We start from the raw sequence: 16,416 nt of genomic DNA, 5'->3' as shown, positions 1-16,416 counted from the left end.
TGTAGTAAACGTCATTTATTTCAGTATTATCACCACATACTGCTATTTTGAAGAATATATAGGGGAGAGGGGGCACCTTTGAACAGCGCTCTTAAAATCTCGGTTTAAAATTTTTCCCACCCGTAACCACATTTTTGTATATGGCAATCTTGTTCTTTATCTGCGTAAACCACTTTTGCTATCTTTTTGAGTTGTCGACAAAGAATACAATTTTTAAAATCAGCATTTCAATCCTTCAAATCGATACCCATATTGCCCTTTTAAGTTTTTAAATAACATGGGAAAATACATGGTACCCAGCAGATCTTTTGAGGCCCTTATCTAAGAAATGGATTGCCATAAGTAGAAAGTATGTTGTCGTAATTAGGACTCCTAGAGCTTTTTATGAAAACAAAAATTCGAAGACATTCCGCGACCGGGCCTTACATTTCACTTAAGACATATGGACATGAATAACACATTCTTTACATGAATTTCAAAATTTGGAATATCCTTTATTTGCGAAGGATTTTTCTCTGTCACTCACGCGTAATTTTTGATTTTGGTGTTTTTATTTCTGCAGTATCTGCATTTATGGTCTTTAATTTAGTATTTATGCTAAAAACAAGAAGAAAAAATGAGAAATGTGGTCTTTCTTTGTAGTTTTTCACGTTAATTCACGTATTTAAGCACAATTACAGAAACAAGTTCTTCGACTTTGGTTTACCCTTTCGCGGAAATGCCCATATAAACATCAATGTATGCAGGCAAAATTAATCAATTGGCGGCAACACCCAATGAGTAAAATTACACACGCCGCATGGTTTTTTCTTTCAGTGTAAATGAACTAATAAATAGCTCGGGATGTGTATACTTTCAAAGACCAACCTGGTAAAAATATTCGGACGGCGTTGGGGATCCACGCATTATTACATTACATGATAAGTTCCACTCTTTGTCGCCACTAATAAAAAATAATGGAAATTAGATACATATATAATACAACATTTCTAAATTTTAATAACATATTTAAGAATTAAAAGCTAGATAAAAATATTTTCTTTGATGTTATAGATTTTGTTTATATATTTAATCCAGATATTAAAATAACTAATTATACCGATCTTGCATATTTTCAGGTTTTAATTTGGTTACAGACCAGACATCAAACTTAGAAAAAAATGTCACGATTCAGTCTTCGAAGTGCTTCAGAAAACTTAAGATTACTTGATGAAAAACCTAATCGCAGAAAGACATGTAACCCAGTTTCGATATCTATGAAAAGAAATTCATTGGCCAAGGATATCAAACATGTAACAAATATAAAGGAAGAAAACATCATTGATGACATTAAAATCGAAATTGATGATGCGGATAAGGTTTCCTCCGAGGCAACAGATACACCACAAAAAGACAAAACTATAAATGACGGTGATGACGACGATGCTGACGATGACGACAATGAAGAAAGTCCTCCATCTGCAACAGACAATAGCGATTTGTCCTTCAGGCAATATATATCGACATCGTCCTCGCTTCAAGCCAGTTTAATATGCAGTCTACCATTGGAGCGAATACACGATGTTTTGCAAAAACTTAATCTTACCAATCATTCAAAGCACCACATAAACAGTAAAGATGTGGACGAAGTCGATGAGTCCTTGGATAATGATGATGATGAAGAAGATGACAACAACATATCCAAACAGTCTACATCTTCGGTAAAGAATCTATGTTTGTATTGTGACAAGAAATTCTCATCACAGAAAATGCAGGTGAAACACGTGGAAAAGTTTCATTGCTTGCAACAGGATCGTAGATGCAGTGGACGCAACTCACAAATGCAGCAAACACAGACGCCAAAAAAACGCAAAAATACAACGGGATCTCAGAACTTTACCGGTTGCTCATACTGTCCGAAAAATAAAGGCCAGCCACAGTCCGTTATACTGCCCGCGTCGGAATTGAATGCATTGTTCCTCCACCTAGCCGATTGCCATTCTGATAGGTATTTTGGTTGTAAGACGTGTGTTTTGAGGTTTCAGAATATATCGAAGCTTTCGAAGCATATGGAAGTTGTTCATAAAAGTTTGTCATTTGCTTTCGATGAGAGTAGCAGCAAGTCCAAGGATAATGACACTGATTCTCAAATGTTGTCTGACAAGTCTATGATTGGTGAAAGAAGTAAATTATCACTGAGACGACAGCAGCGATCCCAGAAGTCTGGCAGTGCTGGTGCTGGTAATAGCGTAAATAGCAGTAACTTTGTTCAGAGTACTGTTCAGTGTACTACAACTATTGTGTCGAATTCTTCAATTATTGGTGCCGAAGAACCAATATTATCGCGTTTGGGATTAACACAAAATCGGTTGCCTAACAATCGTAAAGGCGTGCGCCTTCGCAGAGAGAAGTTGATATCTGAGATGCTACTTAAGTCCGAACAGAACAGCCAACCATCAACAAATTATACAAATACAGTTACTACCTCCTCCACAGCATTGAACTCTGCCACCTGTTCGCCGAAATTACGCGGCAAAGCCATAAAAGCAGTCAGTGGGTTCTCCGGTGACACAACGTCGGATGTGATATTCCGTGTGCCCACTCGCAATGATATACTTTCCTGTGTGTTTGACGATAACTTCTACAAGGAAGTCGTATCGAATGTCCGCAATAATTTACTCTTCCATTTAGACGGCAAAATCATGGGTAATTCTATGGAATCTCCGGACTCGGCTGTTATGCGACATACTATACAGCCGCAAATACGGAGCACCCTAGTCAAAAGTCCTATAGTTATTACGACTGATAGTGAGATTCACGCGGCCACAAGTCTAGCTGCAATTACCGCATTTCCAACGCTCCTCACAGCCGAACAATTTGGTGGGGACGGCCATTCCTCGAAAATTCGACGACCACATACCAAAAATTCCTGGAAATGGAAATGGGATAGCGTTAAGAAATTTAAATTCGTAAATGAAGGAGGCAAGATTGTCAAGAAAATGAAGCACCCAATGTTGGGACTGCGAGATTTATCTAAACTGGACATGTGGACACAACTTACTATGCGACAGAAACACGAACAGCAAACGACACAAAATGCCACCCAATCACATAATGCTGCTGATACTTGGAACGTCTCAGAAATACCCAGTGACCCATCACGTGAGGAAAAACAACGACTTAATGATCAACTCAACATGATTCTGGATATGCGTCTCCTTCCGCATATCATTCTCGAACAAAATGAACAGGCTATAATCAAGTTGGAGAACGATGAATTTGGCATTGCTCCCAGTCAGCTATTGAATGAAGATTGTGGCGACAATTTCATGGAGCAGACATTTGCCGATGAAAGTTTTCTTTCAATGTTGAATTTGCTGCCAAATTCTGACTCTCGTAAATGTCGGTCAAGACTTGTACTGAGTGGAGAATGGGCAAGGCCCAGATGTTATCTCTGCATGTGCTGTGGAGCCAAATTCGAAAAGCTAAAATCCTTGGAGGAACACAAAATGTTCCGCCATTCGCAAATACTATCTACACACTATGAGGTTGTTGGTCGGGAACTATTAAACGGCAACCTATTGCGACATTTATTCTTGCCAAAGAAGGCTCTCAGCCGATATGCAAACGACATGGGTAGTAACCAGATATACAGCGGGGCTGCGAGAAGGCTATTTTGGCATAAGAACGAAACCATATGTCGAGAAATTACGAACAATGAGGAGTCATCAGACAGTTTGCAATCGATGCTAAACAGTTGTACGACGAATTCCCTAAGTATTAAGAACAGCAGTAGTACCGAAGACTGTGATGTCGTGGACACAAAAATGGCCACCGTCGCGTCATTGGGTCTAATGGCTACCACTGCTGTCGTCTCACCAACACACAGTATACAATCCTGCAGTTCTTCCTCATCAAGCGTCATTAAATCAAAGACTCAGAGCCGAACGCCTACATTATCCGGTCTAGCGGCAGTACATGGCAGTGGTGGAAGTATATATGGGGGGAACGGTTGTTCGAAATGTGGCCGTAAATGCAATGGTATCCTCGATTTATATCGCCATATGTTGGACTGTTCTGGAGATTATGTATGGTCGTTGGCGAAAAAACGCAAATATCGTTACTATTGCGGCTCGAAGAAGCGTAGGCCCTGCAATAAACATAGTATTCTGGAATTGCGAAAAGCTAAATCTGCAGCAAAACCTGCTGCGGTGAAATCACCTCCTACAACCACAAACGAAGGCACAGAAGATGCTGCCCCCAATACGTCCAGTAATTTCACGACCAAATCTAAAACATCGCCCAGACCCCGACCGAGTGATGGTAAGTATAACACAATATATAAACTAGCAAATACACTTATTTCCAATAATCCCCGTTTTCTTTTACAGCTGAATCCATAAAAAAGATGTTGGAGAATTTACCGCCCAAAAGGGTCTGTAAGAAAATCTTTCCCACAATTAACAAAACCAAAAAGACCATGAAGAATATAAAGCCTAAAATTTTGGCCAAACATAAAATATACAATAAACTTCGAAATACTCGTGTTCGCCAAATGACCCAAGCGGCGAAGATATTGTCAAAGACAAAAACACAACTTCAAAAGTCTAAAAGAATGACAACACGATCTGCCACTACACCACCCTTAACAATGACCACCAACAAGAACGCTAAAGTAAACGCCAATAAGAAGAGAGCCGTAACCAAACCAGTTGCAGATAAGTCGTCGGTCACAAAATCTAAACCTGCAGAGGAGAAGTCGTCGATTAGTGATGATGTAGATCAAAGCGGTTTAACTATTAGCAATAAAATCAAATTAGAAGACCAAATCGATTCCTCCATGACAACAGTAACGGTAGTCGAGAAACATGTTACGAATACTGAGAATAGCAAGAATGCTATTACTTGCACCAGGAGGGTCGTGTTTGAACCAGATGGGACAAACCAGAACGAACTATCTAACACGAATACCTACAAACCGAATGATGTTGATCAAGTGGATGCTGCTGCAGCATCGGCTTCTTCGCTATTAGAGAATCTCATTGTTGAGGGTAAAAAAGATTCTATTCCCAATGATCGGTTGGGGAATGTTAATAAACAGGCTGATGTTGTTAACCCGATCCAAATAAATACAGTTACTGAAACGGAACGCCAGGTGGCAAACAATAAAAATGTTAAACGAAGTAAACGGATAAGCGACTGCATAGCAATGTTAACCGGAAAATTGGAGCAAAAGCTAAAAACCGAACAAAAAGCCTCAGTCCCACCTGTAAATAGTAGATCGACAATAAACACTGTTACTGAACAACCACCAATAGAGAATGTTGCCGTCATTCCAACCATGCCAGCGCCACAAGTGTCACAGCAGAATGAAGAATTGCTTAAGAGTGTTTCACAATCAGCTGACGAATTGGATACAGATAAAAATAATACAACAAAAAAGACACCAAAAAGAAAAACCATATCCAGGCGTATAATTAAGGCAGACGATGGAACGAGTCCGACTAAATCAACAGAACAGAACATTGAGGGTTCTTGCAACCTTCCAAAGTCTACGGATAAAACGATCAATGTGTCTTCGGTAGTTAAAGATAAACCCGCAGCAGTCACAGCGGCTTCTGTCAAATTAAATATTAACGAACAACAAAAACCCACACGAATTGTGGCAAAAACTGCCCCAACACCTGATGTTTGTATGTTTAATACGATGGATAATAAACAAGCCAAATCAATTCCCACAGCTGCATTAATAGGTCCACCACTTCCCGCCGTCATGCCCTTGAATAATCAACATCTCATGCCCCAAGTCCCTATGTTCATACCCGTCGAAAACTTGTGTGCTCCACACCTACCAGCCGCACTACCTTCGTTACCGTTACCGTTGCCTTTACCAGTACCGGCACCTGCTCCCACTCTTCAGCCCGCACCGATACCACCACCTGTGGAGAAACCTGTGCAGCCGCCGACTGTAATACATGCGGTTCCTCCTCCAACAGCAATTGGAATCATACCACCTCCCGCAGCTATACCACTGATTACATCGGTGCCACCAGCCCATTTACCAGGTTCTAATTCTATGGCACTACCTATCCCAACTTTTTCTATTCCAGTTGCAACAGAGCCATTAAACTTGTCGAGTTCTGCAAAAAATACCCAAAAGCAAAGTCAAGATTTGTCATTTTCAAGTCGTCAAAAAATCGGTGGTATGCCAGCAAGACGGCAAACAATTTGTGGCTTTGAAGCACGAAATTTTATAATGTATGACGAAATGGAACCATTGGATCTATCTAACAAAGCAAGACCAGAAAAGGCATCACCTTCACCTATAGTTCAAGTTCAAACGCTATCGCATCCACAACTACCGAATGTATTGCCTTCGAAGCCAACGGAAATAACACCGATATTATTGCCAACTCAACATCCATCTGTACCCTTACCTCCTTCGTCCACAATGCCAACTTCAGTTGATCCATCACTCTTGCCCGTACCTCCGATTACACCTGATGCGCTGCTTAACAAACATTTCTACTCAAATTTGGATCTATTGAGAATACCCCAAGTCCGAAACCCGGTGGCTGGCCAAGGAGCTGGCGTTTCGGAGACGCCGCCATTGCCATTGCCACTGACGCAACAACAACAAGCTCCAATGCAGCCGCCAACAACAATCCTAACACCACAACCTTCATTGGTTGTAAATCCTGTTCCCATTCCTGTTGCTGTCCCTAAAGTTGCTTCAAAAAAGCGCAATAAGTCTTCGGTAGCGATACAGAACAATGTACATGTTGAATGCAATCAAACTATCAATAATATTGTTGCTAAGCCGACAGTTAGCTCGAAAGATTCCATTATTATCACAACGAAAAAGGACACTTCTTCGAAGAACAAAGGGCCGCTTCGCATGGATGAGGAAGTTATAAACCACATTGATGATGCTATCAATTCCGTCATAAATGCTGTTAAGGCCAGTTTGGACAACGAAGAAGCCGAAAGATCCAAAGCGGTTTTTATATCAACTCAGCCCCAACCAGCTCCCCCCTCCCTAAAGACAACGGATGATGTAAATGTAACTAAGGAATCAGTTGGAGAATTTAAGTATTTAACTGCCGCAAGACGCAATATGCGATCGAAGACATTAGACTGCCGACCTGCTGCTTTAAATAGAGTACATGTACAGAACACTCCGCCTTTGACGACCAACAATACTCAACAGACGGTCGATGCCAAGGCCAAGACTTCGCACCAGCAAACCATAAGCGTAAGGAATATTGAAACACTAATGGTTCCTGTAGCTGACGTCAATAATATTACTACCTATGCCAGTAGTACATTAGTTCCATGCAGTAGTACTAACAGCATGACCACAACAGACGTCGTATTATGCACGGAAACAGAAAAGAACGATACAACGATGCATGTTAATAATATTCCGAAAGTTCTTGAGTCTCAATTCGTGGCTCATTCTACAGAGGAGCGCCCAGCCCAAGTTGTGACAGAAGTTCCAAAAGCGATCCCAGAAACAAGTTTACATTTCGAAGAGATTAGTGCTAAAGCACCGCCAGTAATTTCTCAGCCGGAGGATTCTGCAGAGAGGATTAAAACAGGCGAAACCAAATCTGGTGGCTTAGCTGCTCTCTCAGACATCAGTGCGCACAGAAGTGTTCTGCCTACAACAACAGTGACTTCGGCGGTGGCCACGACAGCTACGACGACGACGCCGTCAATTACCAGCACTAATTTAGACCTGGAACAAATGAGCAATAACAACAATACATCGTCCGGTTTTCACAGTTCAGCGCAGTCGGATCAACAGACATCAGTGATGTCCACTACAACCACGGTATCCACGTCCATACCAGTTGCCGACCCAAAAAAGAAGCAAAGACGACGCCGCAAAAATGAATTGGCAGCAATAGTGGCAGATCAACTTTTGGAAAGCTTCAAGTTGGATAAAGCGCGACGAGACAATCTAAAGAAATTGGAAAATTTGGCATATGAAAAAAGCGAGGATCTTCTTTTGACGGGAATGCTCTTAATGTCCAGCACAAAGAGAAATGTGACATCTTCAGCACCGACAATTAACAATTCAATGACACCAACGTCGGGACCGTCGTCAGCCGCAGACAATAATGAGAGTATTTCCAAACGAAATAACAAACAGCAGCAAAATGCCGACACCTCTAAAATGAATGACACCATCCACGGCATTGACAATGTAGGGGAGCAATATCCCACCACCAATAATGATTCAAAAATTACGTTGACCGAAAGCACTGACACTGGAGATAATAAGAAAAATAGTAAACGCCGCCAGTGTCGACGTCGAGGAAAAACTTTGGACAATGAAAATATTAGCAAGCTCAAATCATCCCTAGAATCCTTTTCTATTGACATTGAACGCCAACTAACCGAATACGAGGCAAAGAACGTGAATGTATTTAAAAATGTCATTTCGGGTAGTGACGTCGGGAAGTCTCAGCTAAATGCTAAGTCTCAAACGGCTCTTAATTCTAAAAGTACCGTTATACTCAGGCCAAGCATTCTTTCTATGACATTGGAGGCAAGTACAACGCATCAAGAGAACCAGCAACTCCCCGTTAAGACGTCAGCTCCGACAGCCGATACAAATAAGACAGTCGTTTCTAGCCGAGATCCTCGTCTCAATAAAAATATTCACAAGGAAGGGGAAAAAAGTTCGACACTTGGAGATGGTAATGGCACCAGACCGCTTGCTCCGGCTCAAAAGAGTCCGGAAGTTATTGGAGACGTTGATGAGGATAATTATTTAACAGAGATTGCAAAGAACGTCAATGAGAAAATTATGTCGACGGAAAATGAAGAATTTGCATTTAAAGATGATGGCTTCGAAATGGCCAATGATATGGACATGGGCATGGACGATTCAAATAGCAAGTACTCCCGACCGCCAACGTCAATGAGCGTGCGAAGTGCCCCCAATTTCAACGACGATCGTTCCAATTTCGGTTCCATCTGTGATGAGAACACAAACACCGAAGTAATGGACATGGACTTGGACGATGAAATGAGTGTATATACCAGTTATTCCCAAGACTTGGGTCGTGGCCGGGGTCGTCGAAGACGCCGAAGAAGAAGTATATTGCTGACACGCAAACCCAAAAAGAGGGCGTCAAGTAGAGATATGTCTGCGGAAAAGATCGAATGTATTTTATGTAAGAAAGTATTCTACAGTGCTAATTCCTTAACCAAGCATAATATGACACTAGCCCATGTTTCCAAAGTGTCGGAACAGGAGTACTTGCTTTCAAAGTCTATAACGAATTCGTCATTAAACATAGACCAGAATCAGAAACACGGTACATTAGGGCCTTATGCTAGAAGATCAACAAGGCGAGCAACTATATCAGAACCTCCAATGCATATGCACTCGAATTCCATGGACGATCTTCGGCCTACACTTCCGTTGACAACGGCCCCGATTCAAACAGCACCGATAACACAGCCACCTCAATTACCTCAGGCAGATCAAATATCTTTTAAACAACACGCTGCCAATCATGAAATGGAGAGTGCAAAACACGACGAGCCACCAGCACCAGCCCAGATGCCCCAACAACAACATCATCAGCCGCCGGACTATAATATCGATGCTTCAAAAGCAATTAACCCACCCTCTTCACTGAGGGATGGACCTGACAATGACTATGACGGCAACAATGCTAACATGGTTAATCCACCGTTCAATGGAAATTCGCGATTAAATCTAAATCCTGATGAACGTTTGTTCTTCGAATGTTGTAATATCTTGAAAAGTGCGGAAACGCCTCGACTCAATAATGTTATTGTTCCCGAAGTTGTTCAAGAATGCAATAACATCAATGCCACCTACAATGCTTATCCGTTAAGGCATCAGGAAAAGTCATTGCCGGCGACACTAAACAACAGCGATTGTCTGCGAGACCGATCCAATTTACCAAATGTAAACATGGACATTACAGAAAGAAGTGGCATTCAGCATTCTATTCCGAACAGCAATGTAGTCCAGTCCAATGTTCAACAACCGCCAATGGAACATAACACCATATTTAGAGATCCACCACAAAACGTTACAAATAATTATAACAACAGATCTATACAGGAAAATAGGTAAGTTGTAAAAATATATGACTTCGATGATTTTATAAGTGTGGGTCCATTGTTAGACACAATTAGGGATAATTGCAGTCGGAACTTGGTTCGATGAAAACGGAATTTGCATCGTTATCAAAGCGTTTTGAGAATTTTTCCAATTTGTTAGAAATTTGTCGATATTTATAATTAGCATGTAGCAGCACTAAACTCAATTATTAATATTATAGAATAGAATTTTAGTTCTTGGTGATTTTAATATGCCATCTGTAAATTACCAGACTCAGAAAGTTTAACGCCGTTGACATCTGAAGCAAATGTAAACCAATATACATTTGATATTTTGTATCGATTTTGTAAAATTAATCTCCATCCAATAAATAATATTTTAAATTGTAATGATAGTATCCTTGATCTAGTATTAGTAAATTTTACACAACTTTTTGAGTTAATTCGAATTCCTGCTATATGTACTCCGGAAGATAATCACCATCCAACATTATATATAACCATGAGCAATAATTCCACAATTAACGAAAGTTCATGTAACTCATTTAAAAATATTCATAACTATAAAAAAGCAAATTTTCGAAAGCTTAATTCTCTTATTTCGTCTGTAAATTGGACAACTGCATGTCAATGTAAGAATCACTGCGATTTTGAGTTTGTAATAGATAAATTTTATAATATTCTAAATAAATTTATTTCAGAATGTGTTCCAACTGTTAAAAAGTCAGGCTCATCTATAGACTACGCTAATTATTCTGTTACTAGGTCCAAATATACCATAGAGTCCCGTAGATTGTATAATAATTACCTCAACAAGATCAAAAATAATTTTAAAACTAATCCGAAGTCATTTTATGTGTTTGTTAACTTAAAAAGGAAAGTCTCCTCACACCCCACAATTTTTTTCGCCTCTACTTATTCATATGCAGTTTGTCCAAATATAAGTTCATATCCTTATGAGCTATCCAAAATAGATCAAATATATATGCCTTTTTTACAAAGTCTAGATGTTGCTAAACATTTACGTACTCTAAAACCAATTTATTGTTCTGACACTTTGGCAACGCCTCTTACGTTGCTGTTTAATCATTCCTTAAATTTTGGTTATTTTCTTACTATGTGGAAGTACCGTTACACAAGTCTGGTAGTCTATCAAACGTCTCAAACTACAGAGGAATTGCAAAATTAAGTAATATCCCAAAATTGTTTGAAACATCAAATAATTCAATCCATTTTAAGTCCATATCAATATGGCGTTCTTAGTGGTCTTTCAACTATAACAAATCTTATAGAGTTTACTTCAATTGTAATAAAGGGATTTGTTCAGCGAAATCAAACTGATACCATTTATACAGATTTTAGTAAAGCTTTTGATAGGGTTAACCATGAACTCTTATTATATAAATTAGATAATATGGGTTTCAGTATAAACTTAGTCAAATGGATATCATCTTACTTACAAAATAGATCACAGCTAGTTTTGTTTGAAGGATGTCTCTCAAAATCGATTAACGTACCTTCAGGTGTTCCACAAGGAAGTCACCTCGGGTCGGTTTTTTTTCTATTGTTTAGAAATGATTTACCAACTTCTGTAATACATTCTAAATTGTTAATGTATGCAGATGATGTCAAGTTGTTCATTACCCAATCCAATTTACTCCAAAATGATTTAAATAACCTTTTTCAATGGTGCAGATTAAATTGTATGGATTTAAATTTGAACATATGTAAACATATGTGTTTTTCTAGAAATTCTTCATTGATGAGGCAATACAATATTTACGGTTCAGTTATATCAACAGTTGAAACATTCGTGGATCTTGGTATTTTAATGGATCCAAAGTAAAACTACCAATCATATTATTTCTATGGTAAATAAAACATATGGTGTATTAAGTTTTATAAAACGGTGGGCCAAAGAATTCTCGGATGCTTATATAACAAAACAACTATACACGTCTCTTGTTAGACCTATATTAGAATATGGTTCTGTTGCATGAGATCCTTAATGTGCAATATATTCTTACTTTTTGCACTGAAAGGTTTACATTGGAATAGTGATTTGTGTTGCCTTACACTAGCAGGTTAAAATTAATTCGGTTACCTACATTAAAAAGTAGACGTATTATGTTGAACACTATGATGGTACTAACATATTAAATGGTAATATACCTTGTGATTTCCTAATTTCATCTATTAGAATAAATGTTCCTTTTCGATCTAGTAGATATTATCAACTATTCTATGTAGATTTTCATCGCACAAATTATTCTATGGGACATCCACTCAGTAAAATTTGTATTGATTTTAATTCTCTAACGTAGATTTTAGCAAGAATGTTGAACTTATAAAATCTAATATAATTGTATATTTAAATGAGTAGTGCAACTTTATAATAAACTGGCTGTTGGAGTAGATTCTGTAGCTGGTTTTCTATTCCCTTCTCATATTCCACCATGATGCGGATAAAAAGGACATCAATCACTAAGAACTTAAATATAAAGGGAAACCAATTAACAATAACTAAAAATATATTATATTCCACATAAATATAATTTGTGGAAATTCACACTATAACTGTATTAAAATTGAACCGAAACGAACAAAACATGGTAGCTGTGATTGATATAAAAAGGACACTTCGAAAAATCATCCTGAAGTTTTACGAAATTTAATTAAATTAAATTAAGTACAATATGTAGTGATGGGTATGTGCGTATTTTAATATGAAGTATGTGAATCGTGGTGCTTTTTAGGGCTGAGACAAGTAGTCTGATTTTCTGGATACGAAATGCTCTTAATTCTGTTAATATAAGTTATTGGCCATGCTGGCTTTTTTATATTACATTGTATGAAATAAATGAAATGAATTGTATTCAACGAATGAAGTTTGTCCTTTGGTAGGAAAATCGCTAATATAAATTAATAGATGTGTTATATAAGTGTACATGTGTTATAAAATGTACTAAATTTAGTATAATTGATATTTGGTGCATTATTTTCTCTGGAATAGTAGTTTTGGGAAATTACTAAATACTATATGTGTACGTCAATTGTATTTGTGGAAAATATGAATTTGCATTTTTCTAATTTCTGACAATCTACTCGTCATTTTTTCTACTGTACCATTTACATTAACAATATCATTTACTTTGGTTCCATTGCAGAAATGTCAGATCACCTACATATTCTGCCATTTCGCACTTATCGGCGGTTACGAATACCACTTCTCGTTTCAAAACCAAGGCAGCAATGAAAGGATACGAAAATGTTAATATGGACCTGATTCAGCAACAAGAATCAAAGTCTAGGACAATCTGCAAACTAACAGAGTTAGCGGAAATTGCTTTGGGAAATGAAGATAAGCCGAGTACACATAGTTTTTCACCCATCCAGAGTAGTAACACACCAACCCGACCGTCCGCACAAAATGCTCCCTGTGCGACCAAACCTGACCTGACGGCTGTGGAGGGCGCGACTCGTGTAAAGAGCGTACCAGCACCTGATTATGCCACAATGTTAGCAACTGAGAATAATCCGAAGGAGTCAAATGTGCCATTGGTATCGAGGACTGAACGAACCAAAAATAATGAGACTCGTAGTTCGACATCATCCAAAACAATTATGCATTCCTCAATTATAAAGGCGGCAGTCGAGGAACATCAGAAAACACCCACTTGTAGCAAGATTATAATACCGGACAGACCCTTTAAAAATATTGGACTTGAAGAAAAGGAAACCATAACGTTCCAAAAACCAAAAACACCCGCTGTCCACCTACTTACAGAGGACAACAATAGTGTGTCTACGGGTAGCTTTTCGGACAGAGACGATTACGATTTCGGCTCCCTAAGCTGTGACGAAGAAGCAAGTGTGCGTGAAAGTAATGAGAAAAATCCGAGAAATAACTCCACTGATTCCAGCTCCGAGTCGAGTCGGGCAACAGCTAAGACCTTTGAGAACAAGTCGCTTATTATGGGGAGAATCTTTAAGAATGTCAGCACAAAAGCTGCGGTCAAAACTAATGTCACTCCCGCCGTCAAAGTTAAAAGCGTGGGTGTACAGAAGGATCAAGCTCCCACTCCAAAGGCGGATTTGAACCAGTTATTCGACGAGCTGAGAGGTAACTCGGGAGTAGAACAACATCTAAATGAAAGAGGTGCTGCAAACTCGGGAGCAATTGATAGGGCGTCTACAACTCTAGCCAGCAGTCGTACGAATCATAAACAGCATCAACGTGATATCTCAAAGCATATAGTACCAGCAGCATCACCACCAGCAGTTGTAAGTTCAACTACTGCAACGCCAGCAACAACTGTTCGCAAAACTAAAGCTCGCGAGTCTCGAGCAAAGCCAAAAGCTGCTGCAAAAACCTCAAAAGACATTTCTAAACTTCAAACGGAGCTTGGCATGAGTCCGGACGAAATTAAAAAATTAATAGATGAGGGTCAGCGTAAATCTAAACGCCGCTGTGCCACGAATCGCCCAAAAAAATTAGTTGAAATGTGGAGTTCCGATGAATACGAAGAATTCCTGTCAACCAAAGATATAATAGCTTTAATAGAGGAAAAGGAACAGCAGGAAGAGAAACGCAAAAAGCGCAAAAACAGTATAAATATGTCGTCCAATAACAGCGAAATGGCCAAAGAAAAAGATACCCCCGATGTTACGTCTAGCACAAAAGAACCTAAACGTAAAAACAGTAGAAAGGTAAATGCGAATATTGATATACCCATACCCGAGGTGCTTGCAGTTGTCGAAGCCAAATCCAGCAAGACGAAAAAGTCTGGAAAAGAGGATGCGGTAAGTACAACTGGGTTTACTCTGCCTGATATAAATACAGCAGGCTCAACAAATAACGTTAAAGAAAAGCGATCCCCCGCAAAGGGCAAATCGAAGGCAAAACAATCAACTGCGAAAACGGTAAAGACTCCGAAGTCTAAAAAAGAATCCAAGTCGAAAGTTAGCAAAAAACCTATCGACGATGATGACAACTATGAGGATGAAGATGATATCGATAATAGCGACTTTGGTGATGACGACTATATTATAGCGGATCTTATAAAAAAGAAAAAGGCCAACGTTAAGGCAAAATCCTCAAAAGCTGCCAAAATAGCAGCTCCCACCGTAACATCGACAGCTAACGTGAAATTGTCCAAGACGCCGGCCGCCCCTACCGCTCAGTCAACTCGAAAAAGAAACTCCTTGAATAGTGTCAATGTCTCTCCAACGGATACACCCAAAAGCCAAAAGCAAACAGCATCGGCCACATCAAAAACCAAACGTAAGAATCAAACAAATCAATCGCCTCCTCGACGAAAAAGGCCCGCAACTGAAAAACTCTATTACTGGTCATCATCTAGTGATGAGGAGTTTGGACGCATCAGTAACACCACCAAAGGTAATCCTGTTGCGGAGAATTCTGAAGGAGGAGGTGGCGTTGGCGGAGGCGTTGGTGTCGTCGCCGCCGCCGCAGCAAGCAGTGGCGCCGGCGGTGGTGAACAGTATCAAAAGCACGGTTGGATTGTAGGCGATTCTCACAAGAAATTGGTAACGCTATTGGCTATTGCCAAAGGCAATAAAAAAGTCGATTCTAATTCAGGTGTTAAAAAGAACGTTACCAAGAAACGCAATTAAATTTAAAAAAAATACTAATCCTTATGATGTGTATTCAGCATAAGTATATAATTATTGCAGACACAAAACATCTATAGACTATAGGGAAGGTAATGAGTAAGTTATATAATGTTAAATCAAATACTAACCCAAAGAAAGTAATTTCCTTTCAATGTATTGATTTTATTGTCTTAACTATTGCGTTTTTTCTTGTCTGTGTTTTAAATATGATTTACAAGTAGATATTTGAGTTGAGCTTGAATGAGCAGTATGAGTAGATAAAGTCAACAAATTCCAATGAGCGTGAATTTATAGTTTGAGAATTTCAATGTCAAGTTTATTTTTTTTACATATTTTGGTATTCAATCTGCGATTTTATGGAACAACATAATTTTTAATATTATAGTTCTCAGATCGTTGTCAGTAATGAGAGAAATAAGAATTGTTTATTTAAAGAGAACTTTCCAAAATTATCGAAATTTCGAAACACTACATTGTAACAATGGGGTACATACCCTGCATAGGAAATAGGCTGGTCCATTTCTATTTCGATGGGACCTGTTTCCAGTAAACAGGTAATGTGAATATCACAGATAATATCAAACAATTCTACGCATGTAGATGAGAGAGATGAACGGTATTTCCCCTCAAGTCTCACACCAACAAACTGCATCATTGCTATAAATTGTGGAAATTTTCGACAAATCC

The 16,416-nt window shown here is 39.0% G+C and overlaps 1 protein-coding gene across 1 annotated transcript; it reads left to right on the top strand.

The window, feature by feature from the left end:
- Positions 1-1,160: 1,160 nt before the first annotated feature.
- LOC133321380 (uncharacterized) lies at positions 1,161-15,729 on the top strand. The gene is made up of 7 exons (XM_061530466.1): positions 1,161-3,928; positions 3,965-4,302; positions 4,371-6,044; positions 6,090-8,404; positions 8,450-10,101; positions 13,260-14,329; positions 14,360-15,729. The coding sequence occupies exons 1-7, from the start codon at positions 1,161-1,163 to the stop codon at positions 15,727-15,729; spliced, it is 11,187 nt and encodes a 3,728-aa protein (XP_061386450.1).
- The last annotated feature ends 687 nt before the right edge of the window (positions 15,730-16,416 follow it).

The sequence above is a fragment of the Musca vetustissima genome, unplaced genomic scaffold, assembly GCF_032173495.1.
Source record: "Musca vetustissima isolate MV318-11 ecotype Yass unplaced genomic scaffold, APGP_CSIRO_Mvet_v1 utg8425, whole genome shotgun sequence".
Taxonomy (NCBI): Eukaryota; Metazoa; Arthropoda; class Insecta; order Diptera; family Muscidae; genus Musca; species Musca vetustissima.
This window is presented reverse-complemented; position numbering and strand designations above follow the sequence as displayed.